Raw genomic sequence first — 13,101 nt, 5'->3', positions numbered from 1 at the left:
AAAAATCACGTCGAGACTGACTGAATATGATAACGCTAAGAGTATGTATAATGGCGAGGATCTTAAAAAGCATGCATGCACATAATTTGATATGATATGGTTGATGCCAACAAAAAAGGACGCTAGTAGTTTGGGACATGAAGTCCAAGCACTTGAAAGTGTATAAATTATATGGTGAAAGCAATTAAATTAAAAGTCTGGCAAAGTGAAAAAGTATTGTTTTGCGTCTAGAGTATAAAAATAGAGCTTGAAGTTGAGATTCCACGAGAGATATAAAATGCATGAAGCATGTCTCGTGAATTAAAATGCTTGAAACACATGTGAAAAGTTCTCGAGAGTATTATCTGTTATAGAAATTGTTTTGGTTTAAGACTTATATAAAGTTTCAAGAAGTTTGATTAATTGAATATTAATGAACTCCGAGGGAGTGTCAATGATTATTGAATTGATGAACGAAAGATAAAAGACAAAATCTATCTTGATTTTTGAATTTAACATCTTGAGAATGAATCAATGTGCATCATGAAAGCTAAGAGAGAAAGATGTAAAATATAATTGGTATTGATATATAAATGATGCTCATGGTTATGAGCTCACATGATGCTAACAATTTCCCTTTTGACTTCTAAAGATAATGATCATAATGTTGGGTTTTGAAGTATCATTAAAACGCTTATAGCTCTCGTAGTCTAAACATCGAAGAATACATCATTTACTTGAATTTATTGAAAATATGGAATCTGTGAAGTACGACGATGTTTTAATTGAGATACATAATGTGTGATTAATCCTCAAACATGATATATGAATTTTATGTGAAGAGAATATTATTTGAGGATTTTGATCACTACTACAAAATGAAGCCAATGCAACACTTTATAAGCAACACTTTTAAAAAGTGTTGCATTTTATACAACATAACTTATAACGCAAAACTTTAATAATAACTGTTGCATTGTATATGTGTAATACAACACTTTTTTGGAAATGTTGCATATTATATGTATAATGCAACACTTTTCTAAAAGTGTTGCATAAGCTGGGGACACTTTTTAAAAGTGTTGCATATATTGGAAGTTAGTTAAAAACAATACCTACAACGTTTGTTGTGGCTTTACCACGTCGGGGATTTCAAGATTGATAACTCATGCCAAGCCCTTATAAAGGAATTTAATTCCTATGTCTTCCCCAACCATTGAGCTAAAACTCAAGGACGACAAACTTAATTATATGCAAACTTTAACTAATATCATATGTTCCTTCATAAGTTAAAATTTAACATTATTAAAATTTAATCTTTAAGATAAGAAACAAACTTCATTTACAAAAGGTTTTACTGGTAGTAATTAACGGAGTATGCAAGTTTTGACTTTTAATGAGTCAAAGAAGAAAATGAAATGAGGTTATGGTCGAGATTCCCAAAATTTTGTATCTCAGAATTTTTGAACTTCTTTCCAAAATAACTAGATGCCGCCCCAAATTTCCCAATTTTCAAAACTTTAAAATTTATATCGATTAGATTAGATTCAAAAATAAAGATAAAAGTAGTTTTTGATGTATTCGATTTAAGTGGTTATTCATTTTACATTCTCTTCATTATCGCTCGCTACGTAGGTCTGGTGCCCTACTTTCCTCCTTATTCAATTTATATGTAATTATATACCAGATTGACCATATAATGTAGAAGAACATTTCTTCTAGCTTTTGGGTATTGTGGATAGAGAGGATTTAACAAGGTTTGCGGCTGCTTTCAATTTAAGTTTTTACGAATATTTTAAGAAAATTACTCTGCTATTTATGTTCATGAGTATGCTGCCTAGTATAAAACTTTGATTTACCTTGCTCTTGTTGGTTCTATGTTGCAGACGTTGCCCTTCACCCATAGCAGTTAAGGTTCATGTTCAAATGCAACCTAGATTCGCTAGGGATTTGTGGCCTTGTTGGATGGACTTTTTAAGGTTATCAACGATGAAGGTATTGCAGGGTATATGACCACTTATCTACTACTTTTAAAGATTTGTTTTCCTTATTTTTTATAAAACTTTCAGTCACTTGGGAAGCCCAGTAATGTATATCTTGTCGTGTGTAAGAACTTTAATCAAGGGTGACGTTAGGAAACCAATTGAAATCTGCCAAAGGTCGGGTTTCACAAAGCGTCGAAATTATATGTACTGCCAGAGCGCCTCTTAATTTGTCTTGGAAAAGTTATAAATGTATGTACATCTCATAATAAACTTTATGCTAAATGATGTGTTCACTATTTTTTATGGTAAAGTTGACTACGTTCACTATACGTGGAGTTGTTATCCGTTTAACTTGGAAGAGTAACCTTAATGGAAACTTTTTAAAGTTAATCTCAACTTTCTTGAGAGTGCAAACAATGTTGTTTAATATCCAAAATATAGACAGACCAACTCATTTAGGAGCATCTTATACATATAGTATGCTTACGAGAGAAAAAAGCCTATTTGCTTTAGTAAGAGCCTTCTTCTAGTTATAACCTTTTGAGATTCGTTCACTTACATAGTATTTTTGTAAAGGTTTTAACTTGATACGTTTCAAGTTTCGGATTTCTTAGCTAAGTTGATACAAAGAGTCTCACCAAAGAGTTATTAGCCCGCTTTTGCTGAACTTTTTATTACTGCAAGGTTTCTAGAGAACTTTTCCGGTGATCAGGTACTTTTGCAGTTATATATTGTTACAGCAAGACCTCGGTCATGAGTACACTGAGTAACCTTGTTGGTATGAGAAATCTTTAATGTATTATTATTGATTACTTATTTCTAGCCCTGCGAACACATCCTGTCATCTGATCTTATTCATTCATTTGGCTAATGTGGTTGTGCTTGCAACATGCAAAAAGAAGTAGTGCTGCAGTGGATTTCATCAACAGTATCACTGGTACGTGTATTATTTCATAGCAATAAAGTTGGTTTTTCATGTGCTTTGATCATATCCTAGTACGTGTATAATTTCTATCTTTTTAAATCACAAAGCATTCACATAACTCTTATGAACTTAAAATTTAAAACTAGTAGAAATGGTTTTGATGATTCATGGAACATATCTAATATTTACATACACCTGAAAGTAGATGGTATCGGCTCATCGAACTACTTAAGTACTAGTATCCTGTAAAATTCAAGTATTGGCTGAGTTGGTATTCTAGGTTGTAAAACTTATAATAATGCGTGACTGCAATTTCAGTTCGACCCAACATAAGAATCTCGCCCTGTTGATACCCATTGGCCATTTATTTGGTCTGCTGGTCTCGTTATGTTCATATGGATCGTGTTATTACTATTTATTAGTATACAGTATTAAACTTATCATGATATCTGGCATCTACATTTAGTTTCTATTGTTACATGTCAAATGTAATATTCATCTTATCTAATGTCAGGTATATAATAACTTTGCTATAAGTATTTCTGACCACAACAAAATGTTGGATGTAAAAAAGTCAAAGAGGTGGTAGTGTCTATGAATCGGCCAATTTATGACCACTGAATGGTGAACAAGTACAAATTGTGGGAGATGATCTTTTCGTCACCAACCCCTCGGTTAGATTCTACCTCCTTATTTTTTAGCATGCTATCTGCTGCTGCTAATAAGACATGGTTTTATCTTTAATCAATACTTGGCCTGTAGGTAGAGTTAGATGCTTAGGAAGAACTTACCGATTACAAATAGATGTTGTGTACATATTGTGTCGTTCTCTACTTAATTATAGCTAGTTGATAGTAATATATCAAGAAAGATAACAAGTTAGTTTACAAAAGAATTATTGATACTCATATGGCGTGGTTACCATCAGAATGAATTTATGCTACTTCTTTGACCCATCTTGATTATCTTTTAATTAACTCATGATTGAACCCCAAATATTATTGAAAGTCCGGGAACATGGCTTACTAGATCAAGTAACCCTATCCAAAATTGTTTTGCCATTGCCCGCTAAGTTATGCATCTTCTTTATTGTAATTTCATTTAGTGTGTTATGTATAATGTTATTATTAAGTTTAAGATTTATATGGTACTTGATGACTTTATTCACTTAATGCTCACAAGTGTACTAACTATATTGTTTGCTCCCTTTATATGTAACAGGCAAACATTGTTTCGGGATATACTAACCTCAAGTGGTGATTTACAAGGAGGATTTTAGTATATGTAGAATTATAGTTAAAATAAGTTATATGTTACATAATAGTTTTCTTTGACGTTGAACATTTTTTTTTAATTATGTATTGTATTACAGTATTGTTTTGATCAAAAAATTGTACTTAGATGTTGTGAATAATAAAAGTCTTACATATTGACATTTTACATTGATGTAATAATGCTTATAAGTGTTGTCTTTTAATTCCAAAAGTGTTGCATTGTGGCCTATAGAAATGATATCAAAAGTGTTGCAATAGGCTATATTATTTGTTGCATTTGATATCAAAAGTGTTGTAAAAGGGTATATTAAGTGTTGCATTTGATATAAAAAGTGTTGGATCAGGAAGTGTTGCATTTAGCAATTACTTGCAACACTTTTGAAAAGTGTTTGCTTTTTCCAAATAAAAGTGTTGTTATAGACCTAAGGCGACGTTAGCTAATGGAGCACTTCTTAAAGTGTTGCATTAGATCTATTGCAAGATTTTTATGGCCTAATGTGACACTTTATGAGTGTTGCAATAGCTTAATTTTGTAGTAGTGGATAGTGCGAGAAGCAAAGAAATTTAAGCTATTAAGACACTTAATATGTCAGACATTGAATATGTTTGGTCATGATAAGAATTTTAAGTGATGTGATTATGAGGGAGAGAAGATACGCGTTGCACTCTTTTTTCCTTGAGCAAGGTTTTGTACAACTGGGTTTTGATGTCAAGGTTTTTAATGAGACAACATCCCTAAGCATATCAAAAGAATTATGTACTCTTTTCCTTCACTAGAATTTTGTCTCATTGGGTTTTTATCTAGTAAGGTTTTAACGAGGTATAATGTATTTAATCAATGAATATCTAAGGGGGAGTATTATGAATAATTAAAGTATGGATGTCCATATCTATTGGAGATCTTATAATTATATTAGCAGATTGTGTTGGTGAGTACTCCAATATTGTATATGTATAAATAGTTGTTCATGAGATTAATAAGACACAATTCTCCTTTATTTCTATTTTCTTGTTCTTCTTTCTTCTTTGTTATTTATCGTTTTACAACGGCATGTTTGAATTAAAGATTGTCATAGTCATATAATTCATGGTGCGTCTTTAGTTTTTTATTATTGTCCGGTGAAGATAGTATATAGCGCTATCAACAGGCATATTTAATCTTAATCTTAATTTAATTTTAATCTTATTAATATTAAAATTAATATATAAAAAAAACCCTCAATTTAATAAGAAAATGACTCTGCACACAACCATTCTTTACCAAAATGATTTTCTACATATGCTAAAGAAGGTAGCCAAAATATAATTGCCAATACACATCATCATAAAATACTTTGACAAACCTCTATCTGCACACAACCATTATTTACCAAAATAATTTTCTACATGCTAAAGAAGGTAGCCATAATATAATTGCCAATACACATCATCATAAAATACATTGACAAACCTCTATCTATCACTAAACTGCATATTTCTATCAACCAAACATGTGTAAAGACCATTCCCAATAATATACAACCTTCCAAAAAAAAATCTAATACTATTAAAGAGGGACGTAGTCAAGCAGGGTTGGCGACAACGGTATGCGTGTGTTAATATGCGTTCAATGTTCTAGAAGTATATTCTTTTAAATTTGTTTTTACTTACAATTTTTATATTTAAAGTTATATGTTGAATAAATTATTTTATCTTTAAAATGTTATAAACAATCTGTGTATTTGACACGAGCATAAATCTAACATATAGTATAAGATAACTGACTTAACCACTTATTCACCAATCACACTTCCCTTCTCATCAAAATTGAAAATGGATGATGTTATTATTAATTTAATTCTAAAAATGTTTAAACTATACAATGAATGGATTTTTTATAAAAAAAAAATGTAAGTAATTAACCACATACTAACACCATTTACCACAAGGTTAAACCATTTGGTAGAATATTTATGTAACTTTGTCTTCTCCAAAATGTAAAATAACAATTAAGAAATCACTAAATAAAACTCACTTCACATATATCAAAACCCCCACCAAACACCTCTCGCTACAAATATTCATCTCCAATTTCCAAGAGACAAAGACATAAAATATATTCAAAATCTATAAATATATTTTTTCTTTTCATTTCTTTTAATTATCAAAGTATCATATCAAATCATATATTCTGTATATACTTTAAAAACTCGTTTATATGGAAGAAAACAATATGCAGCTTGTTTTGAACACCTAAACAAAAACCAATAACATAATTTGAGAAAAGTCATTGGCCCCAAACTAAAAGAAAATAAAATAAAAGAGAAATGAAATCACCTACCAAATTTCACCTTTCCATTTCACCGATATATAGCACCTTCTAGGTGACATCTTTCACCGAGCTTAATAAGCGAACGTGACAAATGGTCTAATATTAAACAAATCGTCATATTTGCCAACTTGGTCAAACGAGATATAGAAAATAGCAAAAAAATCATGAATGCAATCTCAAATGACAATTTTTAATTATAATCATGTCATCAATCTCCAATTATGACAGATGCCTTTGCTTTTATTCGTCTCTATAATAATGTACAAATATTATTTTCGTAAGTCTCATCTAAGAATATTTTATATTGTTTTACTTTATTTTTGCAACTTATTAAACTAGCATGCTTGCATGATACAACACTAGCACACTAGCCTAAACTTATTTACATCAATGGATTATCTTGTTATTCTTGGTTTATTTCTATCTTACTTTCTTATCCAACCCATATTATTGGTTTTTGGGTTTGGCAAACCCAAAAACTTACCACCAGGCCCGACCCGATTACCTATCATTGGAAACCTTCACTTGCTTGGTGACAAACCACACCAATCCCTAACCAAACTAGCCAAAATCCATGGCCCTATAATGTCCTTAAAACTTGGTCACATCACTACGGTAGTCATATCATCGGCTGCAGCAGCTAAAGAAGTCCTCCAAAAGCAAGATTTTGATTTCTCTAGTCGTTATATCCCCGATGCCCTAAATGCGCGTAACCACTCTGACTACTCTGTTTCTTGGCTCCCTGTTGGTACCCAGTGGCGAACCTTACGTAAAATCCTTAGCACCAACATTTTTGCCAATAATTCCCTTTATTCTAACCAGCACTTAAGGAGCCAAAAAGTGCATGAGCTCATGGCATATTGCAAGAAAGCTAGCCAAGCTAATGAGTCAGTTGATATTGGTCGAGCTGCTTTTAGAACCACTATGAATCTCTTATCCAACACAGTTTTCTCCAAAGATCTAACAGACCCGTATGAGGATTCGGGTAAAGAATTTAAAGAAGTCGTTGGAAACATCATGGTGGAAGCAGGTAAACCAAATCTAGTTGATTTTTTTCCAGTATTAAAAAAGATTGACCCGCAAAAGATTAGGACAAGAATGAGTCATCATTTTGGGAAAGTTCTTGAGATGTTTGAGCACTTGATTAATGAGAGATTAGGAATGGGTGAATCAAACCAAAAGGATGTATTGGATGTATGTCTGAAAATAAATCAAGAAAACCCAGATGAGATTAATCATGCACACATCAAGAGCTTGTTTTTGGTGAGTAAATCGATTTTTCCTTAAGGCATATATATTTTGCACTTTGATTTACATATGTAATTCAACTTAACTTAGAATTGTGAATTATCTGTTAAAAAAAATTAAACAAAAGAATTATTAATTTAGAGATTATAAAACTTTGTAAAAATCGTCGTTGACTTTTACTAATCATATTAAATATTGGGTCAAAGATAAGAATCATTTAATAAAATCAACGATTTTGATTAGTTAATAAGTCGTTAAAGTAGATTTTTTAATATACAAAAGATTAAATACAATAAATGCGCTTATTGATTTAGAACTGTATCATTTTAATTAGATTTTAGGTTGTTTTGCAATAATATCATTAATCTTCCCCATTTGAACACATAGTTTTTGGCTTTGGATAGACTTACGAAAACTAAATGCTTTTAGGAGAGAATAATGCAAAGTATGAAGTGAATGATGGATTCCTCATATATATAGACCCTCATCAGGAACCAAACAAATTCTATGACCCCCAACTCAATAAATTCTCATTAACCATCTATCTATTTATCACAAACCTCACGTTTACATATATACATACATTTACATATACATATACATTACTTGGTCTCTTTCACATTCCACCATTTAACAATTCATATTATTCAAAAAAGGTCATAAACATACATGATACCAACATAAGTTTGCATTTTTTTTGTTTTCCATTACCAATTTAAATCTTTTTGTTTTTCAAATTTAAACTTTTTTATAGTTCATCACTAATTTACACTTTTAATCACTAATAATTAATTTAGAACAGATATATTTTGACTAATTATCTAAAGTGTGATTTAATAATGTCAATAAGTGTCTATAAATCAAAGTTAAAAATCATCAAACGATTCTTATTTCTTTAAATATGATTCAAAGACTTATATAGATATTATATAGATAGATAATGTGTTTTTTAAAGCTTTTGTGAAAATGTATATGCAAAGGTCATATTTGTAATACAAATAAATTCAAAGTTGAGAATATGTTGAAAATGAAAAGTTTTACCATCGGCCCTTAATGACGTGGCATGCCAACTGCTCAATTGGTGTAGTAACTTGTTGAGGGGAAAAAGCCAGAGGTACTACCTTGGAGTTTTGCAGGCTTTATATCTCCGCAACAGTCTCATGTAAAGATAATAACTGAGCAAGTCTTAAGTTTTTTTTTTTTTTCTAATTTAGTTTTATTATCATTGATAAAAATCCTAAAAAGACCAGAGGTACTACCTTCGAGATTTTCTACTTCAACAAACGACCATGAGGCATGCAAGTCCTCAAAGGCCGGAAGTAGAACATGAGGCTTTTAACACATGTCAAATGGTGTCCTTTTCACATCCGCCTTTACTTGTTATACACTTTTACCTTTTAACCCCCATTTTTACTAAACTCTTGAAAAACATACAATTTATCCAAAATTTTTTGTAAAATCTACACTTATACGAAATCTTCCCTATTTTTTCAATTATAACTTTCAGATTTATTTATTATATTTAAACTGTACATTAAACATGTTTTGATAAATAATTCGATATTAATTGGTAAAAATACGTAGGATTTGTTTGCCGCCGGTACCGATACAACTTCAAACACGTTAGAATGGGCAATGACAGAATTACTATGCAACCCACTAGTTATGGAGAAGGCCAAATTGGAGATTGCAGAAGTTATCGGTAAAGGTAAAATCGTAAAAGAGGATGATGTCTTGAGCCTACCTTATTTATCATGCATTGTGAAGGAGACCTTACGAATGCATCCTCCGGTACCTCTCTTGCTTCCTCGAAAAGTTGAGAATGAAGTAAATCTCAGTGGATACACCATTCCAAAAGGCACACAAGTGCTTGTGAATGCATATGCCATAGGAAGAGACCCAACCATTTGGGAAGACTCACTAGAGTTCAATCCAGAAAGATTCATGGTATCTAAACTTGATATCCGAGGTCAAGATTTTGAGCTAATCCCGTTTGGTGCTGGAAGAAGAATATGCCCTGGTTTGCCACTTGCAATGCGTATGCTACCTGTCATGTTAGGCTCGTTATTGAATAACTTTGATTGGTATATAGATACGAAAACTATATGTAAGGAACTGGATATGACCGAGAAGTTTGGAATCACCATACAAAAGTCAATCCCTCTTTGTGTTGTTCCTGTACCACTAGATTGGTAGTTGAAGTCAACATTTCTAGTCATTTCGATTCCAAGTGATTACTGAAAATACTTCAATTTATTATGTGATAATATAAAACGAATCCTTAAATTTTGTTGTTATTGTTGCTTTCATTGTCTTCATTCTTCTTATTGTTGTGTTATACTATTAATAATGTGTATGTGATGAAATTTATTTTTTCCTTATTTTGTGACAAGTTTGGTTTCCTAACTCGAGATATTATTTTAGTTGACAAAGTTTCTCTCTCTATGATATATTGATATTCATGCGCTTTGCTGATCTAGGATTTTTGAGTAGTCGACTAAGAGCCTAAGGGTATCATGAAAATTACGAGGTGCCCAAACATACCGTTGAAACAAAAAAAATATATAGGATTTCAACTTAATTAGGAAGAGAGGTTATTGTAAAAGAGTGATAAGATATTAATCAATGAATCATAATCAAAATAAATATGCTTACTTTATATATTTTACTTTAATAATTCTATTATTTTAAATTTTCGTTTATTTGAACCAAATTTTTATAATGATCATTGAAAGCTGAATACGATAGATTAATTGTGAAAATAAAAAAAGGAATGAGTGGATTTGGGTCGTGTCGAATGACAACATAAAAACCCATAATCGTAACTAAAAATAATGCCATTAAATTTAAAGTAAAAACAAGAAACATTATTTTTCTCTGTTACTGTGTTACATGGAATTTTAATTCTAATACGATCCAGAAGCCCAGGTCCAAAAGCCCATCCAATCATGCCCGAATGAGTACAATTTCCGAGAAATTCCTTTGTTTTACATGTTTTCCACTTCTCCATATTCTTTCACATGTCTATGCATTTAGTTAGGATTATTAAAACAAAAAATCTTGGTTTCCTTTGTCTTAATACTGGAACGTTTTGTAGGATTTTCTTTGTAATACATGTCACTTTGTGCTTTCATTGAAACTTTAGCTTTCATGGCTTCGGAAGAACCCGAGGCCACCATATATCTATCTCGCTTCACCGGTTCCAATCCTACTTAGTGGCTTTGTGAAGCTGAACGGTACTTTTAATTTCATTTCATCCAATTTACGTGGAAGAACGATTTCCATCTTGGTATGGTGGTCCTCAATGAGTCACATCGAAGTTTTCACTACCGCAATGCTAACAACCTTCTCTCCATACCAAAACAGCCCCAACATCCGCATTGCCCCCAAATTCCTTGTTTCCATCCCAGCGGGTGGACTGAATACGTACACCCGAAAAACCCTTCCACCTATAATACATTTTGTTGTCATCAAACCAAAAGGGGTGATTCTTAGCATAGTTGAGTTTACTATCCCGCATCCAATGTTGAAGAGTGGAAACCTGAATACCACTGAACGACGAGAATGGCGATTACCATAACGAAATCGACCCGTCCTTGAGGATCAGGACATTTTTTGGGCATGGGTATTAATAAGATTCAGAAGCCCATGTCCAAAAGCCCATGAGTGGAGGCCCGAATGCTTACAACATTCTGGCATCTTTATGATTGAGTCTTTCCCCACTTGAAGTAGTTACTAGCAATTCCTTTGTTTTAGGCCCACTTTTCATGTTTTGCATTTATTCACACGTTTATGCATTTTTAGTTAATATTTTGGATTAGTTCCATTTTTGTTTTGTGTATTTAAGCGTGCTTATTATGGAATAAAGTAGAACAGAAATATTAAGTAAAAAATCTTGGTTCCTTTGTCTTAGTTCTTAAAAGTTTTGTAAATCTTATTTGTCAAACCTATCAAACTCTGTTTCTAAAAACACTTAATGATGATATTCAAATTAATTAAAAAGAAAAAAACACATCTCTCTCTTTCCTTCATGACCTACTATTCTCTTTTTCTGGTCACACAAACACACTATTGGCCAAAAAGCAAACTTTCACACTAATGACCAAACACACACTTTCACACAATTGGTTTAGGTTCCAGCATTCTCTAGTTCTTCGAGAGTGATCCTATTAATTTTTGAAGGAGGGTCCTCTAAAAATTAAAATTGGAATAGGACAATCTTTTAGAAACCGATATAAATTGTGGGGTCCCAAGGTTGAATAAGATGAACAGATGGTTCAACCGGTTGACTTATTAGTTAGTATTTTCTTTAAAAAGCTTAAAATTGTCTCAATATATAACTACCATTTGGAAATAATACTAAAAATTCGTTACAATCACATTAAATTCGAAGTTTAAAACTTCATAAACATTTACAAGCATAGTGCTCGCGCGTTGCAGCGGCTAGAAAGTGAGGAAGGCAGGCGGTGGTGGAGATTGCGGGAGGCGGTGGAGAAGGGGGCGACAACGGAGGATGATAGAAGCTAGGTCGATAAGAGTGTGTAATGATTAGAGGGAATTGGAGAAAGGGAAATATATAAGAGTTTTATGTTTTATGTAGGGGTATTTTGGGAAGAAATTTTTTGCTTAATTTCTTAATCCCAATCCTCTTTATAAGGGATTATAAATAATAATAATATACCACGTTATACAGATAAACAATACAAATAATATTATATTTTAATGTACTAAAACAATAAACATGTTTACCTTTGAGTTTTGATTCATATTATGTAATTAATGTAGTTGTTCAATAAAAACTATGTAACTAATCTAGGGTCAACTCACTTGTCAAATATATATATATATATATATAGTAACATTTCGGTGAGAACACTTTTAAAATAAAACGGTGATAACATTTAGAAACATCATTTTGATGCATTAAAAGTCCATAAAACTAACATGGTGCATAACTAATTATCATTATTTAAGTGTTTAACAACACATTGATCCTTTAAAATCGAAAAAATCACGATTTTTGTTTTGTGCATCCATCTTGGATGCATATTATCAAAATGATGCATCCAACAAACAAAGAGATTTTTTTTTTATTTTGACAGATCCATGTGTTGTTAAACACTTAAATAATGATAATTAGTTATGCACTATGTCAGTTTTATGGACTTTTAATGCATCAAACTGTAGTTTTTAAGTGTCTCATTTTAAGCTGGTTCTCATTTGATTGTCACCCTATATATATATATATATTTTATTAATAATAACAAACTACTAGCAAGGTGCTATAAATTACAATACAAAGTCTAAAAATACAACAAAATTACACATTCTAAAGTCTTCTGTGTAACTTTAACGGCTAAGGTCACAAAATGGTTGAAA

The 13,101-nt window shown here is 31.6% G+C and overlaps 1 protein-coding gene across 1 annotated transcript; it reads left to right on the top strand.

The window, feature by feature from the left end:
* The first annotated feature begins 6,864 nt into the window (after positions 1 to 6,864).
* LOC122579749 (7-ethoxycoumarin O-deethylase-like) lies at positions 6,865 to 9,918 on the top strand. The gene is made up of 2 exons (XM_043751978.1): positions 6,865 to 7,737; positions 9,307 to 9,918. The coding sequence occupies exons 1-2, from the start codon at positions 6,865 to 6,867 to the stop codon at positions 9,916 to 9,918; spliced, it is 1,485 nt and encodes a 494-aa protein (XP_043607913.1).
* Positions 9,919 to 13,101: the final 3,183 nt, after the last annotated feature.

This window comes from Erigeron canadensis, chromosome 8 (assembly GCF_010389155.1).
Source record: "Erigeron canadensis isolate Cc75 chromosome 8, C_canadensis_v1, whole genome shotgun sequence".
Classification (NCBI taxonomy): Eukaryota; Viridiplantae; Streptophyta; class Magnoliopsida; order Asterales; family Asteraceae; genus Erigeron; species Erigeron canadensis.
This window is presented reverse-complemented; position numbering and strand designations above follow the sequence as displayed.